At 50.7% G+C, this 21,927-nt stretch overlaps 1 protein-coding gene across 2 annotated transcripts; it reads left to right on the top strand.

The window, feature by feature from the left end:
- The first annotated feature begins 1,380 nt into the window (after nucleotides 1-1,380).
- henmt1 (HEN methyltransferase 1) lies at nucleotides 1,381-20,926 on the top strand. 2 transcript variants are annotated; one of them, XM_052018465.1, is made up of 7 exons: nucleotides 1,381-1,416; nucleotides 3,414-3,532; nucleotides 7,602-7,714; nucleotides 13,180-13,314; nucleotides 16,063-16,245; nucleotides 18,322-18,493; nucleotides 20,235-20,926. In XM_052018465.1, the coding sequence occupies exons 2-7, from the start codon at nucleotides 3,446-3,448 to the stop codon at nucleotides 20,607-20,609; spliced, it is 1,065 nt and encodes a 354-aa protein (XP_051874425.1). In that variant the 5' UTR covers nucleotides 1,381-1,416; nucleotides 3,414-3,445; the 3' UTR covers nucleotides 20,610-20,926. The 2 variants fall into 2 exon arrangements, with proteins under 2 accessions (XP_051874425.1, XP_051874426.1); XM_052018466.1 differs by lacking the exon at nucleotides 1,381-1,416 and adding an exon at nucleotides 2,887-2,964.
- The last annotated feature ends 1,001 nt before the right edge of the window (nucleotides 20,927-21,927 follow it).

The following is a 21,927-nucleotide window of genomic DNA, read 5'->3' on the forward strand; positions in this document are numbered from 1 at the left end:
CCTACCCCCCTCCACCATCCCCTCGCCCCCCACACCCCCTACCCCCTCCACCATCCCCTCGCCCCCCCCACACCCTCCACCATCCCCTCGCCCCCCCCACACCCCCTACCCCCTCCACCATCCACTCGCCCCCCACACCCCCCTCCACCATCCCCTCGCCCCCCACACCCCCCCTACCCCCCTCCACCATCCCCTCGCCCCCCACACCCCCCTCCACCATCCCCTCGCCCCCCACACCCCCCTCCACCATCCCCTCGCCCCCCACACCCCCCCTACCCCCCTCCACCATCCCCTCGCCCCCCACACCCCCCTCCACCATCCCCTCGCCCCCCACACCCCCCTCCACCATCCCCTCGCCCCCCACACCCCCCCACCACCCTCCACCATCCCCTCGCCCCCCACACCCCCCCACCCCCCTCCACCCCCCTCCACCATCCCCTCGACCCCCACACCCCCCCTACCCCCCTCCACCATCCCCTTGCCCCCCTACCCCCCTCCACCATCCCCTCGCCCCCCTACCACCCTCCACCATCCCCTCGCCCCCCCACACCCCCTACCCCCCTCCACCATCCCCTCGCCCCCACACCCCCCCTACCCCCCTCCACCATCCCCTCGCCCCCCACACCCCCTATCCCCTCCACCATCCCCTCGCCCCCCCCACACCCCCTACCCCCTCCACCATCCCCTCGCCCCCCCCCACACCCCCTACCCCCTCCACCATCCCCTCGCCCCCCACACCCCCCTCCACCATCCCCTCGCCCCCCACACCCCCCTCCACCATCCCCTCGCCCCCCACACCCCCCTCCACCATCCCCTCGCCCCCCACACCCCCCCACCCCCCTCCACCATCCCCTCGCCCCCCACACCCCCCTCCACCATCCCCTCGACCCCCACACCCCCCCTACCCCCCTCCACCAGCCCCTCGCCCCCCACACCCCCCTCCACCATCCCCTCACCCCCCCTACCCCCCTCCACCATCCCCTCACCCCCCCTACCCCCCTACCCCCCTCCACCATCCCCTCACCCCCCCATCCCTCCAGGAGGAGGCGGGGCCGTGAAGCCGAACAACGCAGGGTGATGACGTCATCACCGTCCCAAAGTCGCTTCGCGGCCGCACGTGACGTAATTTCAACAACCATTGAACAGGAAATGATGTCATTGAACAGGTTGCCCCGAACCGCGAAATTTAAATCCTCGGGTGACTCGACGACTCCAGAACAAACGGTAACGCTGGTGTTTCAGGTTTTCCGTTTTTTTATTAATTTTTTTTGACACCATACTTTTGTAGGGAGTGACGTCATTGCTCTCGACCAATCATCCCTGACTCCCATCAGGGGGAGGTCTAGTCCCGGGGAGGTCGAAGGTCGCTGACCCCGTGACCTGAATCCCAATGTGTCCCTGAGTCTGCGGCTGCTGGTCCGTGTCTCCCCTCCCCCGACACCCCCCACCCCTCCCCCCCCCGACACCCCTTCCCCCCACCCCGACACCCCTCCCCCCCGACACCCCCCCAACCCTCCCCCCCACCCCTCCCCCCGACACCCCCCACCCCGACACCCCCCAACCCCTCCCCCCCACCCCTCCCCGACACCCCCCCACCCCTCCCCCCCGACAACCCCCCAACCCTCCCCACCACCCCCCGACACCCCCCACCCCGACACCCCCCAACCCCTCCCCCCCACCCCTCCCCCCCGACACCCCCCCACCCCTCCCCCCCGACACCCCTCCCCCCCACCCCGACACCCCTCCCCCCACCCCTCCCCCCCGACACCCCCCCACCCCTCCCCCCCGACACCCCTCCCCCCGACACCCCCCCAACCCTCCCCCCCACCCCCCACCCCTCCCCCCCGACACCCCTCCCCCCACCCCTCCCCCCCCCCCCCCCCCCCCCCCCCCCCCCCCCCCACCCCCCCCCCCCCCCCCACCCCCCCCCCCCCCCCCCCCCACCCCCCCCCCCCCCCCCCCCCCCCCCCCCCCCCCCCCCCCCCCCCCCCCCCCCCCCCCCCCCCCCCCCCCCCCCCCCCCCCCCCCCCCCCCCCCCCCCCCCCCACCCCCCCCCCCCCCCCCCCCCCCCCCCCCCCCCCCCCACCCCCCCCCCCCCCCCCCCCCCCCCCCCCCACCCCCCCCCCCCCCCCCCCCCCCCCCCCCCCCCCCCCCCCCCCCCCCCCCCCCCCCCCCCCCCCCCCCCCCCCCCCCCCCCCCCCCCCACCCCCCCCCCCCCCCCCCCCCCCCCCCCCCCCCCCCCCCCCCCCCCCCCCCCCCCCCCCCCCCCCCACCCCCCCCCCCCCCCCCCCCCCCACCCCCCCCCCCCCCCCCCCCCCCCCCCACCCCCCCCCGCTCCCCTCCCCCACCCCGACACCACCCCTCCCCCACCCCACAACACCCCCCCCACCCCCGACACCCCTCACCCCTCCCCTCCTCTCCCCTACCCCCCCCACCGCTCCCCTCCCGCACCCCCGACACCACCCCTCCCCTCCCCCACCCCTCCCCTCCCCCTGACACCCCCCACCCCTCCCCTCCCCCACCCCCGACACCACCCCTCCCCTCTCCCCCACCGCTCCCCTCCCCACCCTCCGACACCCTCCCCTCCCCCCCGCACCCCTCCCCCACCCCCGACACCCTTCCCCTCCTCCAGACCCCCCTCGGGACCCCCCACCACTCCGCCCCCCTCCCCAGGGACTCCCCCCACTGCTCCACTCCCCTCCCCAGGGACCCCCCCTCCCTGGGGGGCCGACCCCCAACCAGCTCTGGTCCCAGGGACCTCCCCCGACCAGACTGTTCTCTCTGTTTTGTAACGTGATGCAGGTCTGCTGGGTGATACAGTGGGTCGAGTTCAGCCCTGATATATGGTGCTGTCTGTATGGATTTTGCCCATTCTCCCGGTGACCGTTTGTGTTTCCTCCCACATCCCAAAGATGTGTGGCTTGCTAGGTTATCTGGCTGCTGAAAATTGTGCTTAGTGTGTAGGTGAGCGGTAGAATCTGTGGGGAGAATGGGAATATGGGGAGAATGAGTTGCAGAGAAAATTAGTTGTGGAATTGGATTACTCTGTGAGCCAGCATGGACTTGAAGGGCTGAATGGCCTCTTTCTATATCATCAGGACATACAAAATGTAGAAAATTTCTTAACAGTTTGTCCACACACTTGTAAACCTCAGCACCCTCTGAATGCTGGAACAGAACGGAACATGAATCTGTCAGAACAGTAGAAACAGGAGCAGGGTTAGACTACGGTGCCCCTCCAGTTGCTCTATAAGATCTTGGCTCCATGTTCCCCCTCAAGCAGCTGAGAACAAAAATTTGGGAAGGATTTGGGAAATGGGACCTTAATGAGATGTTGTACGACTGCAGTATTTTTCAAATGCGAAGCTTTTGTGTGGAATTAACAGAGACGTGTGGGTCTTGTGTTTGAACAGGTTGGTGACCGGTACTGAAGCAAGTGGAAGTGATGGAGACCGTAACCTTTTCTCCACCGCTGTACAAACAGCGACACCAGATGGTTGTCAAATTGGTGGAGAAATGTAAAGCACAGAAGGTGAGGAGAAAATGGGAACTATTTACCTGGTTATTCTGTATATTAGTCAAGAGGAACAATTCATTTCAATAATTGCTGGTCAATATTTCTTCCTAAGTGCAAATTGCTGGCTGTAACAGGCTAAACTTTGGAGATTATGGGGTCTAGAGTTGTCATGGCACAGAAGGAATTCGTTTGGAATGAAGGATGTTCACTGATGATTGCACAATGATCAATTCCATTCATAACTCCTCAGCAAGTGAAGCAGACCCTGCCTACTTGCAGCAAGACCCAGACAACATTCAGACATGAGCAGCAAACAATCTGCTGGAGAGACTCCTCCAGAAGATTTTTTTGTTGCTCCAGATTCCAGCGTCTGCAGTCTCTGATGTAACATTCAGACATTGGCTGATAAATGGCAAGTAACATTTGCACCAGTAAAGTGCTGGACAAATCCAGCAAGAGAGAGTCTAACCATTTACCTCTGAGATTCAGCAGTATTGCCATCAACATCCCGCGGGTCACCATTGACCAGAATCTGAACTGGACTAACCAGGTAAATTCCGTGGCTGCTAGTTGACACCCCAAAGCCTTTCCACCTTCTACAAGTCAGGAGTGTGATGGAACGCTCTCCACTTGCCTGGATGAGTGCAGCTCCAGCAACTCTCAATCAGCTTGAGACCAATCAGGACCGAGCAACCTCTTGAGTGATGCCCAGTCCACCACCCTAAACTCTCCCTGCCTCCTCCACCAGCACACAGTGGCTGCAGTGAGCACCGCTTACAAATGGCACTGCAGTTACTCACCCAGACCACTCCAACAGCTCCTCACAAACTGTCACCTCTAAGGAGAAACTTAGAAAGTAGGAGCAGGAAGAGGCCATTCAGCCTGTCAATCCTGCTTTATTGTTCAACACTGATCATTCAACTCAAAACAGGAGCAAGGATGCAGCCATTTTGGGTGGCAAGGTACCGCCATGGGTGGAGCTGCTGCTTCACAGCTCCAGAGATGTGGGTTCGATCCCGACCTCCGGTGCTGTCTTTGCAGAGTTTGCACGTTCTCCCTGTGACTGCGTGGGTTTCCTTCAAATGCTCCAGTTCCCTCCCACATCCCAAAGGCATGCTGGTTGGTAGGTTAAATTGCCCCTATTGTGTAGGCGAGTGGTGGAATCTGGGGGAGGTGGTGGGGGGGTTTGATGGGAATATAGGAGAATATAGGACTGAAGATAGGAAAAGGGGAATCCCAATATATAGGAGGGAAAATATATAGGCAAGACCAAACACAGACTAGGTGACCGTTTCACAGAACACCTGCGCTCTGTCCGTAACCACGATCTGCATCTCCCCGTTTCCAGTCACTTCAGCTCCCCCTCCCACACTGTCACAGATATGTCAGTCCTCGGCCTCCTCCACTGCCAGGAGAATTCCAAGCGCAAACTGGAGGAACAGCACCTCATTTTCCGTCTTGGAACCTTGCAGCCTAACGGCATGAGTATTGAATTCTCCTAGCCTATCTCTTTTTTTCTACCTTTTTTTTCCTTTCTCTCCTTACCTTTGACCCATCCCCCGGTGGATCTGCTCTCCCCTCCTCCCCCACACCTGCCTATCACTATCTCTCACCTGCATCTACCTATCATCACCTTGTGCTCACCCCACCTCCCCTCTTTTGCCCACCTATCACTGCGCTGCTTTTCCCTCCTATATGTCGGGATTCCCCTTTCCCTATCTTCAGTCCTGAAGAAGTGTCCTGACCCGAAACGTTGACCGCCTGCTTTTCTCCACGGATGCTGCCTGGCCTGCTGAGTTCCTCCAGTGTCATCGTGTTTTTCATCCTCTAACATCAACATTTTCTGATCCAAGGCTGTTTAAATAATGCACCTCTTCTCAGTTTTCCTCACTGAATTGGATAACCTCACATTTATCCACTTTACACTTTTTTTACACACTTGCTCTTACACACTTGCTCAATCTGTTCAAATCACCTTGAAGCCTCTGAATATTCCTCAAATCCCACGCATTTTCATATTGTCCGCAAACTTCAAAATATTTCACGGTTCCCTCATCCAAATCATTGATGTATATCGTGAATAGTAGGAGCCCTGCTTGTGGTACACTGAATGAAAATTTAAAAAAACTGCAGATGCTGGAAATCTGAAGTAAAGAGAGAAGATGCTGGAAACACTCGACAGATCAGACAGCATCTGTGGGAAGAAAAACAGTTAAATGCTTCAGGTCGAGGACCTTTCGTAAGAACTGAGGAAAAGAAAATAAGTTAGTTTAGGTCGTGGAGAAAGTGGGGGAGGGCAATGAGAGAAACGAAGGGAATGGCTCTGATGTCTGATAAAGTCTATAACCACAGTTGTGAAAACAGGTGGCCTGTATTTACCGCAGGTTCCTCAATGACCCCCATTAAAAGCCACGGGAATCTTTTCCTTAAATTATGAGAGGCATAGATAGAGTAGTTAGTCAGAGTCTTTCCCCCAGGGTGGAAATGTCAAATACTGGAGGGCATAGGTTTAGAGTGAGAGGGGGAAACTTTAAAGGATATTTACAAGGCAAGTTTTTTTTTACACAGTGGTAGGTGCCTGGAACGCACTGTCAAGGGAAGTGGTGGAAGCAGATACAAAAGCAACATTTAAGAGGCATTGAGACAGACACGTGAACAGGCAGGGGATGGAGGGATACTGACCATGTGCAGGCAGATGTGCAGTTTAAATTGTCATCATGGTTGGCACAGATGGACCGAAGGGCCTATGCTGTACTGTTCCATGTAAATCCATAACATCTCTCCTCACAAACTCATTTCCTCCTCGCCGAGTTTCCATTTTGAGACTTATTTCACTTATTCTGCTATCTGAATGTTTGGTTGTTCGTCACGCGGTTTATCCATTCATTCCTTTATGATTAGCTGCAGTTTGACTTTGAACAGCATCGACACCAAGACTGAACGAAGGAACCTTGATGTACGAGTCGGTGGGTGACTGATGGTGGTAGCTCATCATCAGCCAGGGAATAGAGTACAAGAGCAGGGAGGTTTTGGTACAACTTTATAAAACATTGGTTAGGCCACAGTTGGAGTATTGCGTGCTCTTCTGGTCTCCACACGAATGGAAAGATGTGACTGCGCTGCAGGGGGTATGGGGGAGATTCACCAGAATGTTATATTTCAGTGATGAGGAAAGACTGATCAGCTGGGCTTATAGAAACTGTAAGATCCTGAGGGGGTATGACAGGGTAGATGTTGAGATGTTTCCACTGGTGGGACAGTCTCTGTATAGAGAGATACAGGGAAACAGGCCCTTCAGCCACTGAGTCCGCATTGACCGTCAACCACCCATTTCACACATTCCCAACAACTCCCCTCAGATTCTACCCCTCACCTATAAAATAAGACAAGATACCTTTATTAGTCACATGTACATTGAAACACACAGTGAAATGCATCTTTGCGTAGAGTGTTCTGGGGGGCAGCCCGCAAGTGTCACCACGTTTCCAGCGCCAACATAGCATGCCCACAGCTTCCTAATCTGTACGTCTTTGGAATGTGGGAGGAAACCGGAGCACCCAGAGAAACCCACACAGACACGGAGAACGTACAAACTCCTTACAGATAGCAGTGGGGATTGAACCCGAGTCACTGGCGCTGTAATAGCGTTATGGTAACTGCTACACTACTGTGCCTGCCCACTACACACTAGGGGCAATTTACAGTGGCCAATTAACCTACCAACCCATCTTTGGGATGTGGGAGGAAACCGGAGCGTCCGGGGGAAACCCACTCGGTTGCAGGGAGAATGTGCAAACTCCACACAGCACCCGAGGTCAGGATTGAACCCGGATTCCTGGAGCTGTGAGGCAGCAGCTCTACTCGCTGCACCACTGTGGTAATTAGTAGCGATTGTTGGAAAATTGTAGCTCTTGGAAGAATCTGCAGCATTTGTAACAACAACATACATTTGTATAGCATCAGTAATGTAGTAAACAGAATACAAAAGGACCACTTTTGTCCTCTGGCATTTTTGGGTGAAGTAATGTGAGGGTTTATCAGTCTGTAAAATGTTTAATGACTCCCTGCCCTTTCCTATTTGCAGGTGGCAGATTTGGGATGTGCACGGTGCACACTGCTGTCCCGCTTAAAGTTCTGCCGTTTCATCGAAGTTCTTGTTGGAGTGGACACAGACTTGGAACTTCTGAAAGACAACATGTAACTTACTCTCAATAAGTGCTCATCATAGTTCCTAGTGTAGCGATGCGGCACATATACTGAAACTGTAAGATCCTGAGGGAATATGACAGGGTAGATGCTGGGATGTTTCCACCACTGGGAGAGTCTCTGCTAATTGGAGAGTCATACAGTGTGGAATACTTGGGCCCACTGAGTCTGTGCTGACCACCAACCACCCGTTTACACTAAATCCTACACTAATTGTATTTTACTCTCTCCTTAATCTGATCATCCCCAGATTCCACCAGTCACACTCTAGGGGCATTTTACAGCGACCAATTAACCTACTGACAGACTTTGATCCGTGTTAATTCCCTTTCTGCTTTTTAAGAGAGATGCCTTCTCTACTTGGTATTTATTCAAGATCCAGGCATCACTGCAAAGGCCTTTACTGCCCATTTCTAGGTGTTTACCAGGCTGTTTAAGAAGGCATTTGTAATGGTGTGTGGTTACATACAAGCCAGTCCAAGTATATGTTTCTTCTCTAAAGAACATTAGTGAGTCACAAGTGCAGTTCTGTGTGTGTGCAGTATTGTGTGCAGTTCTGGTTGCCACACCATATGAAGGATGTGGAGTCTTTGGAGCGGCTGCAGAGGGGATTCACCAGGATATTGCCTGTGTGAAATGTTTCCATTTTGAGGAGAGACTGGATAGGCTGGGTCTCTTTTCCTTGGAGCAGAGGAGGCTGAGGGAAGACCTAATAGAGGTGTTAAAAGGGGCATAGAGAGTCAGATTTGTATAGCATCAGTAATGTTGTAAACAGAATACAAAAGGACCACTTTTGTTCTCTGGCATTTTTGGGTGAAGTAATGTGAGGGTTTATCAGTCTGTAAAATGTTTAATGACTCCCTGCCCTTTCCTATTTGCAGGTGGCAGATTTGGGATGTGCACAATGCACACTGCTGTCCTGCTTAAAGTTCTGCTGTTTTATCGGAAACAGGCCCTTCGGTCCAACTCATCCATACCGACCGAGATGTCCATCTGAGCTAGCTCTTTTTGCCCACGTTTGGCCCATATCTCTCTAAACCTCTTCTATCCGTGTACTTGTCTAAATGTCTTTTTAAACATTGTAATTGTACCCACCATATTCTGTGTGAAAAGTTTCCCTTCGGATCTCTTTAAAATCTTTCCCATCTCTCCATAAATCTACACCTTCCAGTTTTAGACTCCCTTACCCTGGGAAAAGACTGTGAGCATCCACCTTATCTATGCCCCTCATGATTTTATAAACCTCTATGAGGTCACCACTCAGCCGCTTATGCTTCAGAGAAATAGCCCCAGCCTATCCACCTATAGCTCAAGCCCTCCAGTCCCAGTAACATCCTCATGAATCGCTTCTGCACCCTTTCCAGCTTAATGACTTCCTTCCTATAGCTGGGTGACCAGAATTGCACACAATAGTGAGGACAGGAGGAAACTTTTCCCCATGGTGGAGGTGTCTAAAACTAGAGTGCATGGGTTTAAGCTGAGGTTTAGAGGGGACCTGATGAAGAATTTTCTCTCACAGAGGGTGGTTGGAATCTGGCTCAAACTGCCTGAGGGGGTGACAGAGGCAGAGACTCTTACAACATTTAAGAAGCATCCAGGCAAGCATAAAGTTACAGCATTATAAAACATTGGCTGGGCCTGAGAGGGTGCAGAGGAGATTCACCAGGACGTTGCCTGGGATGGAAGGTTTCAGTTAAAAGGAGAGACTGGATAGGCTGAGATTGTTTTTCCGAAAGGACTGAAGGCTGAGGGGTGACCTGATAGAGGTAAGTAGCATTCCGAGGGCGATAGGGTATGTAGTAAAAGTCTTTTTCTCTTGGTGGGGGTATCTAAGACAAGAGGGCAGAGGTTTAAGGTGAGGGGTTGGAGGTTTAGTGGGCATCTAAGGTGGAATTTTTTCACCAAGAGGGTGGTTGGAATCTGCATCGCACTGCCTGAGAGGGTGACAGAGGCAGAGACTCACAACATTTAAGAAGCATCCAGGTCAGCTCTTGTATCGCCCAGGGATAGAAGACTACGGAGCTAATGGGTGTAAATGGGGTTAGTGTAGGTGGGTACAATGGTCAGCATGGACACAGTGGGCCGAAAGGCCTGTTGCTGTGCTGTACGACTCGATGGCTCTGTCTGTGTGATGATCCCAATCCCATGTTCCCACCTACACACCATTATCCTTTCACTCAGTCATTTACCGACCAGTTAGTAACTGCTTCAGTCGTGCTCCCCATCATCGTAACATTTTGGGCACAAAGGATGTCCCTTGCTGCCTGTCCTAATCCAGCTTTATCAATGCCCTTGTCCCACTCTCTACATCAGTAGACACACGGCTGTTTCTAAACCCTTCTATCAAATCAAATTCCTTCGCTATATCAAACACAGCAGTGTCACTGCCTCACACCTCCAGTGACCTGGGTTCAGTCCTGTCCTCTCCTAGGATCTGTCTGTGTGGAGTTTGCACATTCTCGCTCTAGGTTTCCTCTAAGTGCTGTGGTTTCCTCCCACATCCCAAAGATGTGCGGGTTGGTAGGTTCATTGGCCGCTGTAAATTGCCCCTAGTGTGTGGGTGAGTGGTAGAATATGGGCCAAGGCGTAGAAGGCTACGAACCAAGTGGTGGTAAATGGGATTGGTGTAGATGGGTACTTGATGGTTGGTGTGGACACAGTGAGCTGAAGGGCTTGTTTCTGTGCTGGATGGCTCTGAGCTTTAACGACAATCAAAAAAAAAGCTGCAGGTGCTGGAAATCTGAAATAAAAAGGAAAAATTCTGGAAAGACTCCACAGGTCAGGCAGCATCTGTGGAGAGAGAAACAGAGTTGATGTTTCAGGTTTGAGATCTTCTGTAAGAACTGAGAGTTGGTTTTCACTGGCAGAGAAAGTGGGAGAGGGATGGCTAGAACAAAGGGAATATCTCTGATAGGGTGAGACCTTTTAATGAATTATTTCTGGGTAACCAGCATCCAGTCTGACAGGACTTACTGTGTGCAGTTTGGTTACCCTGCTATAGGAAAGCTGTGATTAAACTGGAAAAAGTGCAGAAGAAATCTACGAGGGTGTTGCCAGGACTAGAGGTCCTGAGTTATAGCGAGAGGTCGGGCAGGCTCGGTCTTTATTCCTTGGAATGTAGGAGAACGAGGGGTGAACTTATAGAAATGTTTAAAATTATGAGAGGCATAGATAAGGTGGATGGGAATGGTCTTTTCCCCTGGGTCAGGGAGTCCAAAACTAGGGGGCACAGGTTTAGGGTGAGAGGGACCTGAGGGGCAACTTTTTCACACAGAAGGTGGTGAATATACGGAATGAGCTGCCAGAGGATGTGGTTGAGGCAGGTACAATAGTATCATTTAAGAACCCTTTGGTTCTTGCATTGGTACATGCAGGGATGGGGCTTAGAGGGATTTGGGCCAAATGCAGGAAATTGGGACTAGCTGGGTGGGCATGAACTCAATGGGCTGAAGGGCCTCCATCCATGTGGTTTTGCTCTATGATTGGTAGAGGAGAATGGCTCAAAATATGTCACAGAAACGTAACTCAGCATGAGATGAGTTTGTTAAGAGAGCATTTACAGATGTGTAAAAAATCTATCTTGATACATTTATTGGAATCGTTGAGGAAATTTTGGTAAACATTTATCTCATAAGTATCTCCAGGCCTGGACTGAGAACTGCAGGCTGCAGACGCTGGAATCTGGAGCAACAAACAATCTGCTGGAGGAACTCAGCGGGTCGAGCAGCATCTGTTGGGGGGGGGAAGGAATTGTTGACGTTTTGGGTCGAAACCCTGCATCAGGACTGAGAGTGGAGAGGCAAGGTGGCCGATGTAGAGAGGAGAACAGGAGTGGTGAGACAGGAGTCTGGGGCGATTGTTGAACTGAGGAGGGGTGTAAGATGACAGGGAGCTGGTCGGGGTGTAGGGGAGGTGAGCGGGGGTGGAGTTGGGGGACAGTGGCAGGTGAATGATAGATGGAGGCAGACAGAGAGCGAGAGGGAAAAGGGAAAACAACAGATGGCGCAAGGTGGGAGGGGAGGGTGAAGGTTGAAGATTGCGGCTGAAGGAGATCAGCAAGAACACAAAGCGCTACCAGTGCCGGAGTCTGGTAAGTAAAGGAGGTGGGAATGGGAACCATTAGAGGAGACAGGAACAGCAGTTAGAACCAAATTTGGGAGGGGGTGGGGAACCTGTGTGTGAAGTGGGTGGATGGATGGAACCAAGAGGGGGATGAAGATGAGTGAAGGGGGGGCTGGGGGGGGTGTGGGAAAGGGGACCCAGAAGATCAGAAATGGGGGGTTGGGTGGGGGGGTGGTGGGGGAGGGGGAGGAAGGGGTTACCTAAAACTGGAAAACTTAGTGTTCACGCCATGGGGTTGTAGACTGGAATACAAAGTGTTGTTCCTCCATTTTGCATTGGGCTTCATCCTGGCAGTGGAGAAGGCAGAAGATGGACAGGTCAGTGTAGGAATGGGAAGGGGAGTTGAAATGTTCTGCAACTGGGAGCTCGGGATGGCCATTGCATACTGACCGTAGGTGTTCTGCGAAACAGTCTGAACAGGTGGGAACTGGTGGATGGACAGGAAAAAAGAGAAGAGGAATGGGGAGTAACTTGTGGGTGCTGCAGGGGTCAGTGTTGGCCCCGAGCTACTCACAATGTTACCGGAGATCAGGATGAGGGAACTAAATTTAACATGTTGAACTTTACAGACGACACAAAGCTGGGGGGTTGGGGTTTGCTTGGGTGTGTGTGTGTGTGTGTGTGTGTGTGGAGGATGCGATTGTGGGTAGGATGTGTGGGGGCTGGAGATGGGGTCTGGTGTGTGTGGGGGAGGGTTATGTTGGGTGTGTGGGGATGAGGGGGTGTGTTGGGGGGCGTGTCTGGGATGTCTGTGGGTGAGTGTTTGGGGGGGGGGCAGTGGTGTGGTTAGGGTAAGGTGTGTGCTTGCAGTTCTGGTCTTCTTACCCAAGGAAGAAAGTTCTTGCCATGGAGGATGCCACAGGGTTTACCAGGTTGATTCCTACAGTGAGATCTGTGTACAGAGGGATATTGGGCTAGTTGGGCACATAATCATGGAGTGTAGAAGAATAAAATGGGATCGTACCAAAAAGTAGAAAATTCTAACAGAACTGCACAAACTAGATACAGCAGAGATGTTCCTGATGGCTGGTGAGTCCAGAACAACCTTGGGATGTGGGTATGCGCTTTAGAATTGACATTGAGAGGAATGTCTGTGGAATTCTCTGCCATGGTCCGATGTTGAGCTTATTCAGGGTGAGGACTGATGGAATTTTGGGCACAAACAACATGCAGATGAAATGGGAGAGTGGGTGAGGTACCGGGTTCACGTCTAGGGTATTCCAAAAGATTAACTGAAATTTTCAATGAATATTTGTTATCATGGGCTTTTCCATTTGAACTTTGCTGCTTTAGCACCAGTGCAGAGGATGAAGTGAGGTTTTCACTCCTACCAGGTATCGCCTCTCTCCCTTGCCCTGTGACTACCTCCAGCCCCGGCCCTCCCCACTGACGGTGAGACTGTACCAGGGCTCTGTCGCTGTGAAGGACCCCCGCATGCTGGATTGTGACTTTGTCTCCTGCATTGAATTGTAAGTAGTTATTCTGGCAAACAAGTGATATCAAGTTTAGTTGCTTCTGGTGGGTTTGTTCAATGCAGTGCACATACAGATGTACTGAAAGGCATGTTGCATAGATGTCCGGATGTGCTGTCAGCGCTCTCCCCACTGCTATCAGACTTCTGAACCAATCACCTTTCACATCCCTTTCCTGGTGGCGCTGCCATGTTCTCGGACTCTTAATTCTATCTCCCGGTTATTCCGTTATTGTTACTTCAGCATTTCTTTTTGCACTGCTTCAGATTGCATGACTATACTTTGCACCATTCTGTTGTTTTGCACTCCTCACTGTATTTACTGTGTTTATTATTACCACGTACACTGTTTACTCTGTGAGCATCATGTGAGCAAGGAATTTCATTGCACCCTGGTTTGAATGGAGTCTGGAACGCACTGCCTGATGAGGTGGCGGAGGCAGAGACTCTCACAACATTTAGGAAGTATCTAGATGAGCACTCGAATCGCCAAAACATAGAAGGCTACAGACCAGGTGTTGCAGATTTATAGAATTATAAAGCATGGAAACAGGTCCTTCGGCCCAATGTTCATGCCAAATACGTTGCCTTCCTGAGCTAGTCCCATTAGCCTGTATTTGGCCCATATCCCTTTAAACCTTTCCTATCCATGTACCTGTTTAAATGTCTTTTTAAATGTAATTGCATGCTCTTCTGCCACTTCCTCTGGCAGCTTGCTCCACGTACCCACCACCCTCTATGAAAAGTTTCCCTTAAGGTCCCTTTTAAATATTCCCATTCTCACCTTAAACCTATGTCCTCTAGTTTGAGACTCCCCTTTCCTGGGAAAAAGACCTTATCTATGCCCCTCACGATTTTATAAACCTCTATAAGATCAGCCCTCAGCCTCCTTTGCTCCAGGGAAAGTCCCAGCCTATCCAGTCTCTCCTCATAATTCAGGCCCTCCAGTCCTGACAGCGTTCTCTTCAGCACATTCTCCAGCTTAGTGACATCCTTCCAATAGTACGGTGACCAGAGCTGCTGATAAAAGGGATCAGCATTGATGTGTTTGACAACATTGGCAATAATCGATGGGCGGAAGGGTCTGTTTCCATGTTCTGTGACCCTAAGATTAGACTAATCACCAGGGGCAATTTACAGCGGCCAGTTAACCAACCTATCTGCCTGTCTTTGGGATGTGGAAGGAAACTGGAGCACCCGGAGGAAACCCACGTTGTCGCAGGGAGAACGTGCAAACTCCATACAGACTGAACCAGAGGTCAGGATCGAAGCCAGGCCACTGGAGCTATGAGGCAGCAGCTCTCCCTCATTGCCCACTCAATGTTCTCAGTACCTTTGTGAAATATTCAAATTGTAAATGAAGTCAAATCCCAGTAACTGGGTTGGATCAGGGGTGTGCACACTCTACTTAGACCTGTGCTGTGGAGATATAAACTGAGGAAGTGAGTGATTAATGGAACTGGCAGCTGTACAAGAAATACTAAACAACGAGCCCCACGTCAGAATGATGAGATAGGGACCAGTCTGGCCCAGTCATCAGGACTTGACACTGGTGTGAAAATCAGGAAATAGAATGTAGTTGCTGGGAAGCTGAAGAAAACAAAATGCTGGAGACACTCAGCAAGTCAGGCAGCATCTGTAGAGAGAGAAACAGTCAATGTTTCAGATCGAAGGCCCTTCAGAACTGGGGAAGAGAGAACATTTATTTTATATTGTAGAGAGGATTAGGGAGTAATGGAAGTCAGTGGTGATATCTGTGATAGGGTGAGGCCAGGATTGTTAGGGGGATAAACTGTGGCGGTCGTCCAGTTGGCTAAATGGGGGAGAAAATGGGGGAGAAAATGGAAAATGAATGAAGTATGATCAGTTAGAGATCGAGGATACAGAGACGGCAATGTGATAAGGCATGAAATGCAGGGCCAGATGACATTTTCCCTCTCTAATGGCCTTCATTTAACCCATTGACTGACTCTACAACTTATCCCCATAGCAATCCTGGTCTCACCCTGTCAGAGATATTCCCCACCTACTGTGCAGCATAAAACTATCTTGTTTTCTCCTTTCATAGTTCTGAAATGGACCTTCAGCCTGAAACATTAACTGTTTCTCTCTCCATGGATGCTGCTTGACCTGCTGAGTGTTTCTGTTTTTACCAGAACGATGAGTGGATTCCAAGGGTAAACTTACAGGGAGAGATTATGGAAACCATGTGTGTATTCCTTGGAATTTAGAAGTTTAAGGAGTGATTGATCCAAGTTTTCAAGCAATTAATGTTTAACATTTCAGCTTCGAGAACTTGTGTCAGAACTGGGAAAGAGTTCCAATGGAAATCCCTGCTGGCTGCTGAGTCTTTACAGCATTTTCTGTTTTTACCCCTTTGTGAAGTTCCCTCTCCTCTCAAGTTTAGTCATTGCTTTAAAAGGAATCTTCCTTATTGAGCATCAGAAAGTACGTTCGATAGAAATGCTTTATCCTTTGAGCATTTCTGAGGAACAATGCACTGCGATCAGGTTCTTGAACTGACCTGAACTACCCCAACACTACCTCAGACTATATTGCTTTTTCTCTCTCTCAATTTGCACTGATGTCATTACATTTAGTTTGTTGTGCAAGGTATGTATAATCTATGTTAATTATGTTTGTAATGTACTATGCTGCTACTGCAAAAAGCTAACTTCCATGGCATTTATACCCTTTGTGATTTTCTTTTTGGTCTTATTTTACATGTTTCTTGTTCCTTGTTCAGAATAGAGCACTTGGATACAGCCGATCTGGTGAAATTTCCTGAAGTGTTGTTTGGTTATATGAACCCAGCAGTGGTGGTAATAACAACTCCCAACGCTGACTTCAACCCCTTGCTCCCAGGGATAGTTCAATTCAGACACTGCGACCACAAGTTTGAGTGGAGCAGGTCGGAATTTCAGGCTTGGTAAGTGGACAGGACCGTTCCGCTTGGAACTATTGAAAATTAGAGTCATCTGTAATTAAATGGGAGCAGGAGTCAGCCACTCAGCCCCTCAAGCCTACCCTACCATTCACTATGATCATGGCTGATCTACCCCAGGTCTCAGCTCCTCTTCTGTACAAGTTCCCAGAACCCTCAATTCACACATCTTTCTCAATGTATCTACTTTCTCTTTAACTACCCCAACGATCCAGCCTCCACCACCCTCGGGAGGCAGGGAATTCCAGAGATTCACCACCCTCTCTGAGAAGAAATTTTTTATACATCTCAGTTTTAAATGACCATCTCCTAATCTTGTAACTAAGATCCCTTGTCTCACACTGGTGGAAACATCTCAATATCTACCCTCATGCCCCCTTAGGATCTTGTATGTTTCAGTAAGATCACTCCTCAAACTCTATAGATCTAGATAGAGCATAGGAACAGGCCCTTCGGCCCATCATATACATACTAACCACTAAGTTCATAGCTCTTTTAATTCCATTTCTCAGCCCTCAGTCTGTAGCCTTCTATACCTTGTGATTCAAGTGCTTGTCTAGATAGAACAGTACAGCAGAGGAACAGGCCTTTTGTCCCATAATTGTCTGTACCAAACATGATGCCAAATTAAACTAAATCTTTTCTGCCTGCACATGATCCATATCCCTCCATTCCCTGCATATTCATGTGTCTATCTAACAGCCTCTTAAATGCCCCACTATCGTATCTGCTTTCACCATTACGTTTGGCAGCCTGTCCCAGCACCTACCACTCCCTGTGTAAAAACTTGCCCTGCACATCTCCTTTAAACTTTCTCCCTCTCACCTTTAGTGTTTCACATTTCTACCCTGGGAAACAGATTCTGACTGTCTACCCTATCTATGCCACTCATAATTTTATAAACCTCTATCAGGTCTCCCCTCAGCCTCTGCTGCTCTAGAGAAAACAACCCAACCTCTCCTTATAGCTCATGCCCTCTAATCCAGGCAGCATCCTGGCAAACCTCTTCTGCACCCTTTCTGTAACCTCCATGTCCTTCCTGTAACGGGGTGACCAGAATTGCACACAATACTCCCAAGTGCGACCTAACCAGGATTTATATAGCTGCAACAAGACTTTCTTACTCTTATACTCAATGCCCTGACCAGTGAAGGCAAGTGTGCCATATGCCACCTTTACCATCCTATCCACTTGTGTGGCCACCTTCAGGGAGCTATGGACTTGGACCCCATGTACATTTGTACATCAATGCTGTTAAGGGTCCTGCCATTAACGTAAGGGGAAAGTATACAGTTAATGGCAGGACCCTTAATCCTTCAACGTCCCTCTACACTCTCCATAGCTCCGCCAATCTTTGTATCATCTGCAAACTTACTAACCCACCCAGCTACATTTTCATCCAAGTCATTCATATATATCACAAACAGCAGGGGCCCCAACACCAATTCCTGCAGAACAGCACTAGTCATGGACCTCCAGTAAGAATAACACCCTCCCCTCACCATCTGATGAAGGGTCTTGATTTGAAATGTTGACTGTCCATTTCCCTCCATAGATGCTGCCTGACCTGCTGAGTTTCTCCAGCGTTTTGTGTATTGCTCCAGATTTCCAGCATCTGCAGTTTCTTTTGTCTTCCCCAACTACCCTCCGTCAACTATGGATGAGCCAATTCTGAATCTGAACTACCAAGTCACCATGGCTCCCTTGCATCATAATCTTCTGATCAGCCTACCATGAGGAACCTTATCAAATGCCTTACTACCTTCTCAATTGTTGAGTCTCTGCCTCCACCAGCTGTCTAGCTAGTTTGGTCCTGATTCCAACCTTCCTCTGGGTGGGAAACAAAAACTCTTCCTACAATCCCCTCTGAACCTCTTGCGCCTAAACCTATGCCCTCTAGTTTTGGATATCTCTGCCACAGGGAAAAGTTTCCTACCATCTACCAGATCTCTGTCCTTCTTAATTTTGTACACGTTGATAGTTTAACAAGCTGCTCACAAGAAGTTAAAACCTGCGCAATGTGTTGTTAATCACTAAGATGCATCTATTCTCTTGTTCCAGGTGTCTGAACATTGGCCGTAAATACGACTACTCGGTGGAGTTCACTGGTGTGGGCGAAGGTCCTGAGGGGAAAGAAACTCTGGGATTCTGTACGCAGATATCGATCTTCCGGAGAGAGCACATCAGGACACCTGAAACTGAGGTGAAGAACTCTGAGTCACCGTACAACCTGGTGAGTCTTCTGGTCAGAAAGGAATGAACATCATTGAGAAAGCTGCCCGTAAATTCCTGGTGATGATGAGGTCATGTGCACAGGGATAGATTTTTACTTTGTAATGTGATTCTAATTTGCTGATTTAATCCCATGTCAGGCAACAGCCACAGCTCAATCCCACTAAACAGATGCTGCATAATGCCTTCGGAGTCATTCTGGGCCAGTTAATCACTCACTGCTGATTCCTTCTCCATAAATTTGTGATGTATACAAATGACCTGGCTGAAAACATAGTTGGGTGCGTTACTAAGTTTGCAAACAATACAAAGATTGATGGTGTTGCAGATCGTGTAGAAGACTGGCAAAGGATACAGCGGGATATAGGTGAGTTGCAGATACGGGCGGAGAAATGACAGATGGAGTTTAACCCTGCCAAAAGTGAAGTGTTGCACTTTGGGAGATCAAATGCTTCATGGTGTTGATGTGCAGAGGGATCTTGGGGTCTGAGTCCATCGCTCCCTGAAAGTGGCTACACAGGTTGATAAGGTGGTAAAGAAGGCGTATGGCATGCTTGCCTTTATTAGTAAAGGAACTGAGTTCAAGAGTCGCGAGGTTATGTTGCAGCTTTATAAAACTGTAGTTAGACTGCATCTGGAGTATTACATTCAGTTCTGGTCGTCCCATTATGGAAGGATGTGGAGGCTTTGGAGAGGGTGCAGAAGAGGCTTACCAGGATGCTGCCTGGATTAGAGGGCATGAGCTATAAGGTGAGGTTGGGTTGTTTTCTCTAGAGCAGCAGAGGCTGAGGGGAGACCTGATAGAGGTTTATAATATTATGAGTGGCATAGATAGGGTAGACAGTCAGAATCTGTTTCCCAGGGTAGGAATGTGAAACACTAAAGGGGAGAGGGGGAAAGTTTAAAGGAGATGTGCAGGGCAAGTTTTTACACAGGGAGTGGTAGGTGCTGGGACAGGCTGCCAGACGTAATGGTGAAAGCAGATACGATAGTGGGGCATTTAAGAGGCTGTTAGATAGACACATGAATATGCAGGGAATGGATCATGTACAGGCAGAAAAGATTTAGTTTAATTTGGCATCATGTTTGGTACAGGTATTGTGGGTGAAAGGGCCTGTGCTGTACTGTTCGATGAAGTCTCGACCCGTTCCATCCTGTTTCACAATCGCCGGTCCTTCCTGGTGCTGCCATCAAGTTCTGCACCTCGCACTCCCACATCACTCAGTCCGCCTCTCCATCCCAATCCAGACAGTCCCAGGACACTCACTCTAAACACGTCTCGCTCCCTACCTCCCTCTCCCTCTCCCTCACCCACCCCTCCATCTCCTCTCCCCCTCACCCTCTCCCACCCGCCCCTCCCTCTCCTCTCCCCTCCCCCACTCGCCCACACCCCCGTCTGAAGCCGTTAACACTGGTCGAATGATCCAGCAGGTTCCTGCTCCTCCTCACCCCGGACCTGTGGCCTTGGGAGACGTGGGAATGGTCCGTGCATGGGGTAGTCCTCCGTGAGGACACCCTGCTCCAGAACAGGGAGCTCTCAGTCTGTGCTAAGATGAATTAATGTTCCCACAATGCATTGGTGTTCCTCCTGAAATCACCAAGCCATCCTGAACCTGTCAACTTAAAAAAAAAACGCCTTCTCTATAAGCTTGGATTCCTTAAGTGTGCCCAGGGACTGCCCCCTGCAAACGTGCTGTACAGACAGTGTGGCTCTTTGTTGGTTCTTTTCTCCCGTGTCCCAGGTTTATGAGGTTGTTTACCCAAGTCTGAGCGACCGGAAAATCTTGCACAATGCTGTCTTGAATGAGGTGATCTTCGCCGCAGAATGTGTGAGACGACAGTTCATAGACAGTGACGCAGGCAGGCAGAGTGAGTGGAGGACGTGGGGAGCTGACAGCAGGGAGTGTGCACAGGATCGGTTTAGCCCTGAGGTCAGCAGAATCGGTGGCCAACTTCACATCCCCTTGCACACCTTCTTCACCAACCCCAGAGTCCGGCAGCTCAGTGGCTCCCTCCAGCAGCTGCAGGAGATACTACAGGCATCTGACCGAGTGAAGCTCAGTCACTCTGGTTCCTTGGTCTTATACCCAGCCGGGGCTGAGAACAGCGACAACTGATTGGTGGAAGGAGCCCGAAACATCACTGAAGTAGATCCTCAAGTCAGACTGCACAATCTTTGCTCACTCGACAAAGTCACTGGGCAAGAATGGGGAATAAAGGAACTGGGGGAGCCTCACCAACTCTCACTGATGGCGTGGTTTCCTGTTTTCTGTGGGGACGGGTGTGTTGTCAGAGTCTTGCTCTGGCAGAGCCATTCATTCCATGGGCTGTTTTATCTGAAGACTGATGGACCACTTATAGTAGGTGAACCAATGCCACAGCATTAATGGCGGTAGACTCTAGATAATACAGGAGGCCATCAAGGATACTTTAATTCAGTGATATGTATTATCTGAATGAGAATCAGAATCACATTTATTATCACTGACACATGATGTGAAATTAGTTGTTTTGCAGCAGCAGTACAGTGCAAAGACATAAAAATCTGTAAGTTACAAAAATAAATAATGCAAAAAAAAACAAGTAATGAGGTAGTGTTCATGGATCGTTCAGAAATCTGATGGCGGAGGGGAAGAAGCTGTCCCTGAATCATTGAGTGTGGGTCTTCAGGCTCCTCCCCACCAGTAGAGGCGTGAAGATGGCTTGTCGATGGTGAGGGTCCTTAATGATAGACGCCTCCTTCTTGAGGCACCGCCTCTTGATGATGTCCTTGATAATGGGGAGGGTTGTGCCCATGATGGAGCTGCCTGAGTCTATAATCCTCTGCAACCTCTTGCAATCCTGTGCATTGGAGCCTCCATACCAGGCTGTGATGCAACCAGTCAGGATGCTCTCCACTGTGTATCTATAGAAATTTGTAAGAGTCTTTGGTGACATACCAAATCTCCTCAAACTCCTAACAAAGGAGCCGCTGGCGTGCCTTCTTTGTGATTGCACATGCCCTATATCAAGAACTTAGAACAGGAACAGGCCCTTCAGCCCACATTGTGGCAACTATGATGTTAATTTAAACTGTATGTCCCTCGGTACTACCTGCCAGACCCTCGGTCTCCTTCGCTCCAAGGAAAACAGAAGTGAAAAGCTGTTGTTTTGCATGCCATCCAGACAGATCATGCCATACATAAGTACATTGAGGTAGTAAAAAAAACAATGCAGAGTATAGTGTCGCAGTTACAGAGAAGGTGCAGTGCAGGTAGATAAATGAAGGGCAAGGGCCACAGCGAGATCGATTGGGAAATGAAGGAAGGATGGTTGTGGCAGGGACACATGATCCTCCTGCAGCAGATGTTCTGGGACCCAGTCCCTGGGGGGTGAGGGTGCCCTGCTTCCACTCCAGTTGTGAGGGTGCTGATGAGGCCAATGTAGAAGTCCTGG

Source organism: Pristis pectinata, chromosome 6 (assembly GCF_009764475.1).
Source record: "Pristis pectinata isolate sPriPec2 chromosome 6, sPriPec2.1.pri, whole genome shotgun sequence".
NCBI classification, from domain to species: domain Eukaryota; kingdom Metazoa; phylum Chordata; class Chondrichthyes; order Rhinopristiformes; family Pristidae; genus Pristis; species Pristis pectinata.